Source organism: Oncorhynchus clarkii, unplaced genomic scaffold, assembly GCF_045791955.1.
Source record: "Oncorhynchus clarkii lewisi isolate Uvic-CL-2024 unplaced genomic scaffold, UVic_Ocla_1.0 unplaced_contig_3753_pilon_pilon, whole genome shotgun sequence".
NCBI lineage: Eukaryota > Metazoa > Chordata > Actinopteri > Salmoniformes > Salmonidae > Oncorhynchus > Oncorhynchus clarkii.
Window position 1 is genome coordinate 1693 of NW_027260312.1, and position 10610 is coordinate 12302.

Here is a 10610-nt window from a genome sequence, read left to right on the forward strand (position 1 = left end):
TTAATAGTATATAGATTTTAATAGTATATAGATTTTAATAGTATATTTAATAGTATATAGATTTTAATAGTATATTTAATAGTATATAGATTTTAATAGTACATTTAATAGTATATAGATTTTAATAGTACATTTAATAGTATATAGATTTTAATAGTATATTTAATAGTATATAGATTTTAATAGTATATTTAATAGTATATAGATTTTAATAGTATATAGATTTTAATAGTACATTTAATAGTATATAGATTTTAATAGTACATTTAATAGTATATAGATTTTAATAGTATATTTAATAGTATATAGATTTTAATAGTATATTTAATAGTATATAGATTTTAATTGTTTGTTTTTTCCTCCTTCAGATGATTTTACAGAGCAGCTGTTGGGGCTGCACGAAGCTGAGATCCTGAGGCTGAAGCAGCACTATGAAGAACACACGGAGCTGTTTGAGGGGGTTCAACGCTGGGAGGAGAGCTGGAGACTCTTCCTGGAACTAGAGGTTAGCAGTGGAGAAGCACCGTGGAAACATTTTAGTCATTCAGCAGACGCTCTTATCCAGAGAGACTTGCCGTTAGTGCATTCATCTTAAAATAGCTAGGTGAGACAACCACATATCACAGTTGTAGTTGGTACATTTTTCTCAATAAAGACATTATCAGCAAAGTTGGTTCTAGGAGGAAAAGACAAGTGCAATCATCTTTTTTTTTATGGGCTTTAATTTAAGAAAATGTTTATTGCTTATTTTTGAATTACCTAGGCTGTTTTATCCAAACAATTTTGAAGTTAAATAACATAACATTTTCATTTTGAATTATAAAAAAATATTTGTACAAATGACTTGATTATTTTTTGGGGAGCCTTACTGCTATTAGCCCATACAAACGCATTAAATAACAAATTCACTACATAGAACAACAAGTGTCTAAGAGATATAAGAAAGATCAGGAAACATTTGTTGTTATTATTATTATATATATTTTCTTACGTGTGTGTGTGTATACCTATGGAGTAACACATATGGAATTGTGTAGTAACCAAAATACTGTTAAACAAAAATATATTTCAGATTCTTCCAAGTAGCCACCCTTTGCCTTGATGACCGCTTTGCACACTCTTGGCATTCTCTCAACCAGCTTCATGAGGAATGCTTTTCCAACAGTCTTGAAGGAGTTCCCAGATATGCTGAGCACATGTTGGCTGCTTTTCCTTCACTTCACGGTCCAACTCATCCCAAACCATCTCAATTGGGTTGAGGTCAGGTGATTGTGGAGGCCAGGTTATCTGATGCAGCACTCATCACTCTCCTTGGTCAAATAGCCCTCACAATCTGGAGGTGTGTTGGGTCATTGTCCAGTTGAAAAACAAATGATAGTCCCACTAAGCGTATACCAGATGGGATGGCGTATCGCTGCAGAATGCTGTGGTAGCCATGATGGTTAAGTGTTCTTTGAATTCTAAATAAATGACTGACAACGTCACCAGCAAAGCACCATCACACCACCTCCATGCTTCACGGTTGGAACCACACATGCGGAGATCATCCGTTCACCTACTCTGCGTCTCACGAAGATGCAGCGGTTGGAACCAAAAATCTTACATTTGGACTCATCAGACCAAAGGACAGATTTTCACTGGTCTAATGTCCATTGCTTGTGTTTCTTGGCCCAAGAAAGTATCTTCTTCTTATTGGTGTCCTTTAGTAGTGTTTTCTTTGCAGCAATTTGACCATGAAGGCCTGATTCACGCAGTCCTGTGAACAGTTGATGTTGAGATGTGTCTGTTACTTGAACTCTGTGAAGCATTTATTTGGGCTGCAATCTGAGGTGCAGTTAACTCTAATGAACTTAACTCTGGGTCTTCCTTTCCTGTGGAAGTCCTCATTAGAGCCAGTTTCATCATAGCGCTTGATGGTTGTTGCGACAGCACTTGAAGAAACTTTAAAAGTTCTTGAAATTTTCCGCATTGACTGACCTCCATGTCTTTAATGATGGACAGTTGTTTTACTTTGCTTATTTTAGCTATTCTTGCCAAAATATGGACTTGGTCTTTTACCAAATAGGGCTATCTTGTGTATACCACCCCTACCTTGTCGCAACACAACTGATTGGCTCAAATTCATGAACTTTTAACAAGGCACACCTGTTAATTGAAATGCATTCCAGGTGACTACCTCATGAAGCTGGTTGAGAGAATGCCAAGAGTGTGCAAAGCTGTCATCAAGGCAAAGGGTGGCTACTTTGAAGAATCTCAAATATAAAATGCATTTGACACTTTTCTGGTTACTACATGATTCCATGTGTTATTTCATAGTTTTGATAGCTTCACTATTATTCTACAATGTAGAAAATAGTAAAAAATAATGAGTAGGTGTGTCAACTTTTGACTGGTACTCTACTTTCATTAAAAAAAATTGTCACCCGGTACCGAGGGACATTCAGATGAGGCCTGTGGGTGTCCTAGAGCAACACGACCAATGTACTTTATACTAGTAGTGTAGCCCAAACTGTTCGGCCAGTATAGACAGAAGTTGGCAGATCGTCTGTGCCGACTTCAGATGAGTCCCAAGATGCTTGTGGGGGTCGTGGAGGAAAAATGTTTCCAAAGAGGGGTCATGATAGTTTGTAGGCAAAACCGTTTGGACGCTACAGACGATTTTGTGCAAAGACCCATTTTCGGTATGTCTCATGGTCTGACAAACACCGCTCTGTCACCTTTCACCCCAAATGCAAGAAGTGTTACTTAGGCGGATGCAGTGGATTGAGACACATCCAATGCACAAAAAAACATCTCTAGCTTAAATTGACCAACACATTTTTTTTGTGTGTGTGTGGATTTTTGTATTATGCTAATTTAGATTTCCAAGGAGGCACAGTCATCAACCTTAGGGGGGTTTAACCCCTGGCATGACCTTTTTATCCCCACAGAAAAAAGCCACAGACCCCTCCAGGTTCACCAACAGAGGAGGGAATCTGCTGAAAGAGGAGAAACAGAAAGCCGAGCTCCACAAAAGCCTGCCCAAGGTAAATCCTTTTGAAAAAGACAGGAGTCTGTATTATTCCCTTGTTAGGGGGGTAGCTACTGTACATACAAACATGACAAGGCTCTGTTTTTTACCAGCCGTACATAATGCTATGCTAAATAAACACATACTATACTGTAAAACACTTGGCTATATCCCTATATTTTTGTTTTGTTTGTCCAGCTGGAGAAGAAGCTGAAGGCTCAGATTGATGTGTGGGAGCAGGAGCAGGCCAGGGAGTTCCTGGTGAATGGACAGAAGTTCCTGCAGTTTGTAGAGGAGCAGTGGGAGCTGCACCACATCCAGAAAGAGAATGAGAAGCTGGAGAGGGTAAAGACATGGCTACTCATTTGAGGGCAGAATCCTAACTTGAGAGATACAGTATTGGTCCTCTTTCCTGGACCCAGATCAAACCTAGTCCTGGACTAAGAAGCATGACCAAAGAAGTGTTTTTCAGTCCAGGATTAGGTTTCATTTGGATCTGGGAAACCAGACCTATCATCATTTGTTACACACTTGTCTCAAGTTAGGGTTAGGTCTGTGCAGCTAAAAGCTTACTTTGTTACAATACTTTGATCTATATTTTATTGTAACAGCAACTGAAAAAGAGCAAGCAGATTGAGGTGGATATGCTGTATGGGACAGCTGTCCGGACGCCTACCAAAAGGAGATTCCTTGGCACAACTACCCCCAGCAAAGCACGAAAGGTACCACTCCAGTGACTTTGCTGCTGCTCTTTCTAGCCTTCATACTCATGGAACAATTGCGTGGCCCAATCTTAGCCTGGGTATCCAGTCTGTTTCTGGACTGCCTATGTTTGTATGACAAAGGTGGCTAAAGCAGAAACAAGACTGGACACCCAGGCTAACACAATCACTGGCTTGTGTTTTAAATAGTTGCGCATTAATAACGTGAGCTTTTGGCATCACTAACTAACTCTGTCTGTGTGTTCTCTCCAGTTCAATGGCACCACCTCCAGCCTCTCTAGTGCCAACTCTAACAGCACCATGCGCTCAGCCTATGGCGGAACTGTCTGCCACTCACCCTCCCGCCCCCCTCTGTCAGTCAACAAGGTCAATGCAGCATGTTTGTACAACAACTAACTACACTGAAAAAATATCTATAAATGCAACAATTTCAAGGATTTTACAGAGTTACAGTTCAAATAAGGAAATCAGTCAATTGAAATAAATTAATTAGGCAGTAGTCTATGGATTTCACATGACTGGCAATACAGATATGCATCTGTTGGTCACAGACACCCTAGAAAAACAGTCAGTATCAGGTGTGACCACCATTTTCCTCATGCAATGCAACACATTTCTTTCGCATAGAGTTGATCAGGCTGTTGATTGTGGAATGTTATCCCACTCCTCTTCAATGGCTGTGTGAAGTTGCTGGATATTGGCGGGAGCTGGAACACTCTGTTGTACATGGCAATCCAGAGCATCCCAAACATGCTCAATGGGTGACATGTTTGTTAAGTATGCAGTCCATGGAAGAACTGGGATATTTTCAGCTTTCATGAATTGTGTACCGACTCTTGCAACATTCTCTTGCTGAATGGCACGCCAATCATCACGGTATCTCTGCATTCAAATTGCCATCGATAAAATTAAATTGTGTTCGTTGTCTATAGCTTATGCCTACTATTACCATAACCCCACCTCCACCATGGGGCACTCTGATCACAACATTGACATCAGCAATCCGCTCGCCAACACAACGCCATACACACACACACTGCCTGCCATCTGCCCGGTACAGTTGAAACCGGGATTCATACGTGAAGAGCACACTTCTCCAATGTGCCAGTGGCCATAGAAGGTGAGCATTTGTCCAATGAAGTCAGTTTCGATGCCGAACTGCAGTCCGGTCAAGACCCTAGTCCTGGGCTGGCGTAGTTACACATGGTCTGTGGTTGTGAGGCCGGTTGGACGTACTGCCAAATTCTCTAAAACGACGTTGGAGGCAGCTTATGGTAGAGAAATTAACATTAAATTCTCAGGTAACAGCTCTGGTTGACATTCCTGCAGTCACCGTTCCAATTGCACACTCCCTCAACATGAGACATCTGTGGCATTGTGTTGTGACATTTTTTTTGAGAGAAATAAGCTTTTTGTGCATATGGACAATTTCTGCAATCTTTTATTTCAGCTCATGAAACATGGGACCAACACTTTACATGTTGCGTTTAAATTTATGTTCAGTATACTTAGACGATATTTAATTACTTTTCTCAATTTAGACCAGTCATTTAGTATGGCTAACATGCTAATCTTTGGCCAAACCCTGACATTTACTCAAAGCAAACCATCTGTTGCGTTTTCTGTTCCCAAGCTTGGAATACAAAGTGATGCTCTGTTTCACCATTTTTGAAGTGATGGGGAAATGGAATATATCAGTTTGGATTCCAGACTTCTTTTTCTCCTCATCCATCTTTTCTCTGTGTTCTCCCCCATCCAGGTCCCATCGGTACGGACCCCGGGTCGCAGTAAGCCCCCTCTTGCGGGACTGCAGGAGCGCAACAAGGAGAACATGGGCCAGGTGGCCGGACTTGGAGTCCCTCTTCAGAGCGGTGGGTTTAAAACCCTGGCTAGTCCGCAGCGTAACTTCAGCATTAACTCTGTCGCCAGCACTTATTCCGAGTTTGCGGTAATTAGTGTTTTTTTCTGTGTCTTATTTTCCACATTTGACTGTTTCTATGCAGCAACACACGGTCTAGCCATGAGAGGGGGTTTGAGTGGAGAATTATGGCTAATTGATAAATATATTCTGTTTTTAGACAGGCTTAATCAACACAGTAATCGAATCGGTTCAATCAAGGTTTGTTTGAATGTGTGAATTGCCTAAACTAAAACCATACACATCAAATAATTATTCCTGTATCCAAATATATGCATGTCATTAACCACTAAGATACTTTCTTCAAATGCTTCATCCCTGATTATGTTCACAGGTAACAGTAGTGTACCCTCTCTTGTTAGTGTGTCCTTGAGGGCTCTCAGGCTAGGCTGGGTGTCGCTATTTACTGATGTAACCTTTTTACATCCACACTCCTAATATCCTTTCTTCAGTCTTTCTCTGGCTGTCACTGTGGTTGTTTCTGCCTTTTTAAATGAAAATGTATTTGGGAAATGTGCAATTACCAGAATTGCATATTTTCTAGATTTGTGTTTATTGACTATGAAATGAAAACTGAGGTAGTGTCCATTGCTATTTGTCGCTACTCAATTTGTTTCCACTGCACCTTGGTCATGTTCATTAGGATATGCTGTAGCAAAATATTTAGCATGAAAATTAGCATTTTCTAATTTAGATCATTGTGCCAACTGAACACTAGCCTGTTGATGTTGGGTGGGAAGGGAATATCTATGCTTATCTCTGTACCTTTGTCCACAGCGAGACCTCTCCAAGGCCACTAACACCAAGAGCAAGCCAGACATACTGAACTCCACCATTGCTCACCTTTGACCCCCTGACACCAGACAATGACGCGGTTGGTTGATTGACATCCTGTGTTTGTGTCCCATCAAGTCCCCACCAGCTGTCATTTTAAAGTGGATCACTATCCTTTTTTTTTTGTCTGCGTTTATGTAAATTTAAGGTAATACTATATGTAGATACAGTGCCTTGCGAAAGTATTCGGCCCCCTTGAACTTTGCGACCTTTTGCCACATTTCAGGCTTCAAACATAAAGATATAAAACTGTATTTTTTTGTGAAGAATCAACAACAAGTGGGACACAATCATGAAGTGGAACGACATTTATTGGATATTTCAAACTTTTTTAACAAATCAAAAACTGAAAAATTGGGCGTGCAAAATTATTCAGCCCCCTTAAGTTAATACTTTGTAGCGCCACCTTTTGCTGCGATTACAGCTGTAAGTCGCTTGGGGTATGTCTCTATCAGTTTTGCACATCGAGAGACTGACATTTTTTCCCATTCCTCCTTGCAAAACAGCTCGAGCTCAGTGAGGTTGGATGGAGAGCATTTGTGAACAGCAGTTTTCAGTTCTTTCCACAGATTCTCGATTGGATTCAGGTCTGGACTTTGACTTGGCCATTCTAACACCTGGATATGTTTATTTTTGAACCATTCCATTGTAGATTTTGCTTTATGTTTTGGATCATTGTCTTGTTGGAAGACAAATCTCCGTCCCAGTCTCAGGTCTTTTGCAGACTCCATCAGGTTTTCTTCCAGAATGGTCCTGTATTTGGCTCCATCCATCTTCCCATCAATTTTAACCATCTTCCCTGTCCCTGCTGAAGAAAAGCAGGCCCAAACCATGATGCTGCCACCACCATGTTTGACAGTGGGGATGGTGTGTTCAGCTGTGTTGCTTTTACGCCAAACATAACGTTTTGCATTGTTTGCCAAAAAGTTCAATTTTGGTTTCATCTGACCAGAGCACCTTCTTCCACATGTTTGGTGTGTCTCCCAGGTGGCTTGTGGCAAACTTTAAACAACACTTTTTATGGATATCTTTAAGAAATGGCTTTCTTCTTGCCACTCTTCCATAAAGGCCAGATTTGTGCAATATACGACTGATTGTTGTCCTATGGACAGAGTCTCCCACCTCAGCTGTAGATCTCTGCAGTTCATCCAGAGTGATCATGGGCCTCTTGGCTGCATCTCTGATCAGTCTTCTTCTTGTATGAGCTGAAAGTTTAGAGGGACGGCCAGGTCTTGGTAGATTTGCAGTGGTCTGATACCCCTTCCATTTCAATATTATCGCTTGCACAGTGCTCCTTGGGTTGTTTAAAGCTTGGGAAATCTTTTTGTATCCAAATCCGGCTTTAAACTTCTTCACAACAGTATCTCGGACCTGCCTGGTGTGTTCCTTGTTCTTCATGATGCTCTCTGCGCTTTTAACGGACCTCTGAGACTATCACAGTGCAGGTGCATTTATACGGAGACTTGATTACACACAGGTGGATTGTATTTATCATCATTAGTCATTTAGGTCAACATTGGATCATTCAGAGATCCTCACTGAACTTCTGGAGAGAGTTTGCTGCACTGAAAGTAAAGGGGCTGAATAATTTTGCACGCCCAATTTTTCAGTTTTTGATTTGTTAAAAAAGTTTGAAATATCCAATAAATGTCGTTCCACTTCATGATTTTGTCCCACTTGTTGTTGATTCTTCACAAAAAAATACAGTTTTATATCTTTATGTTTGAAGCCTGAAATGTGGCAAAAGGTCGCAAAGTTCAAGGGGGCCGAATACTTTCGCAAGGCACCGTATATATGTGTGTGTGTGTATGTGTGTGTATACATGCATACATACATACATACGTGTGTATGTATATATATATGTGTATGTATGTTGTGTAAACTATGTAAGTGTTCGAATTAAAAAACCTTAAAGGTCATGTTATGAAATGTATCATATTGTAACAAACAATTTTTTAAAGCTCTAAAATGGCACGGATGACTATGTTCCTTGTATGTAAGATGGAGCAGACAGTATTGCCTGCAATCTCGTGCTCCAGATGGTTTTGGTGAAAGAGGCTTGGGGTAGCCAGTGTTCGTTCTTTCCTTTAAGCCAGGCTTTCACCATCTTATTATACTCAAAGCATACCGATCATGAATATTTTGCACATGTTTTCTATTGTATATTAAATCATTTATTTTACACTCATGAGTTATGTGCCGTCATCACTTTTTTTCCACAACTTGATTTTCTGTGTACGTACAGTACCAGTCAAAGGTTTGGACACACCTACTCATTCCAGGGTTTTTCTTTATCTTTTTTCTTTTCTAAATTGTATAATAATAGTGAAGACATCAACTATGAAATAACACATATGGAATCATGTAGTAACAAAAAAAATGTTAAACAAATCAAAATATATTTTGATTATTCAAAGTAGCCCCCCTTTGCCTTGACAGATTTGCACACTCTTGGCATTCTCTCATCCAGCTTCACCTGGAATGCTTTTCGAACAGTCTTGAAGGAGTTCCCACATGCTGAGCACTTGTTTGCTGCTTTTCCGTCACCCTGCGGTCCAACTCATCCCAAACATCTCAATTGGGTTGAGGTTGGGTGATTGGAGGCCAGGTCATCTGGGTTTGGCCGGAGCAGGCTGTCATTGTAAATAAGAATTTGTTTTTAACTGACTTGCCTAGTTAAATACAAAAAAACAAAAACAAATCTGATGCAGCACTCCATCACTCTCCTTCTTGGTCAAATAGCCCTTACAGTCTGGAAGTGTGTTGGGTCATTGTCCTGTTGAAAAACAAATGATAGTCCCACTAAGTGCAAACCAGATGGGATGGCGTATTGCTGCAGAATGCTGTGGTAGCCATGCTGGTTAAGTGTGCCTTGAATTCTAAATAAATCACTGACAGTGTCACCAGCAAAGCATCACACTTCCTCCCCGTTGGGAACCACACATGCGGAGATCATCCGTTCACCTACTCTGCGTCTCACGAAGACGCAGCAGTTGGAACCAAAAATCTCAAATTTGGACTCATCAGACCAAAGGACAGATTTCCACCGGTCTAATGTCCATTGCTCATGTTTCTTGGCCCAAGTAAGTCTCTTCTTATTGGTGTCTTTAGTAGTGGTTTCTTTGCAGAAATTTGACCATGAAGGCCTGATTCACGCAGTCACCTCTGAACAGTTGATGTTGAGATGTGTCTGTTACTTGAACTCTGTGAAGCATTTATTTTGGCTGCAATTTCTGGGGCTAAATAATGAACTTATCCTATGCAGCAGAGGTAACTCTGGGTCTTCCTTTCCTGTGGGGTCCTCATGAGAGCCAGTTTCATCATAGCGCTAGATGGTTTTTGAGATTCCACTTGAAGAAACTTAAAGTTCTTGAAATTTTCCGGATTGATTGAACTTCATGTTTTAAAGTAATGAAGGGCTGTCGTTTCGCTTTGCTTATTTGAGCTGTTCTTGCCATAATATGGACTTGGTCTCTTACCAAATAGGGCTATCTTCTGTATACCAACCCTACCTTGCCACAACACAACTGATTGGCTCAAACGCATTAAGAAGGAAAGAAAATCCATAAACTTTTAACAAGGCACACCTGTTAATTGAAATGAAATTAAGCTGTTGTTGTCATGTTGTGTTGCTACCATGCTGTGCTTTCATGTGTTGCTGCCATGCTATGTTGTCGTTTTTGGTCTCTCTTTATGTAGTGTTGTGTTGTTTCTCTTGTCGTGATGTGTGTTTTGTCCTATATTTTTATTTAATTTAATTATATTTTTAATCCCATCCCCGCAGGAGGCCTTTTGGCAGGTGGTCATTGTATATAAGATTTTGTTCTTAACTGACTTTGCCTATTTAAATAAAGTTTTAAAAGAAGAAAAAAAGCTGTTTGAGAGAATGCCAATATTGTGCAAAGCTGTCATTAAGACGAAGGGTGGCTATTTTGAAAAATCTCAAATATATTTTAATTTGTTTAACACTTTTTTGGTTACTACATGATTCCATAGAAAACCCTTTGAATGAGTAGGTGTGTCCAAACTTTTGACTGGTACTGTAGGTCACTATGTAGATAATTCAGTTCAGTTTCAAACCTTCACTGACTTGGTGCCTGCAGTCTGTATGTTCCTCCTGGCAATT

General features: G+C 40.2%; 1 protein-coding gene across 1 annotated transcript; it reads left to right on the forward strand.

Annotated features, from left to right (window-relative positions):
* Positions 1-368: 368 nt before the first annotated feature.
* Positions 369-6499, forward strand: LOC139401348 (protein regulator of cytokinesis 1-like; the record flags this gene model as incomplete). Its single annotated transcript, XM_071145664.1, has 7 exons — positions 369-505; positions 2931-3026; positions 3209-3355; positions 3622-3732; positions 3985-4098; positions 5492-5680; positions 6428-6499. Coding segments are annotated over 7 exons (866 nt in total), but the record flags the coding sequence as incomplete, so codon positions are not given.
* Between the last annotated feature and the right edge of the window lie 4111 nt (positions 6500-10610).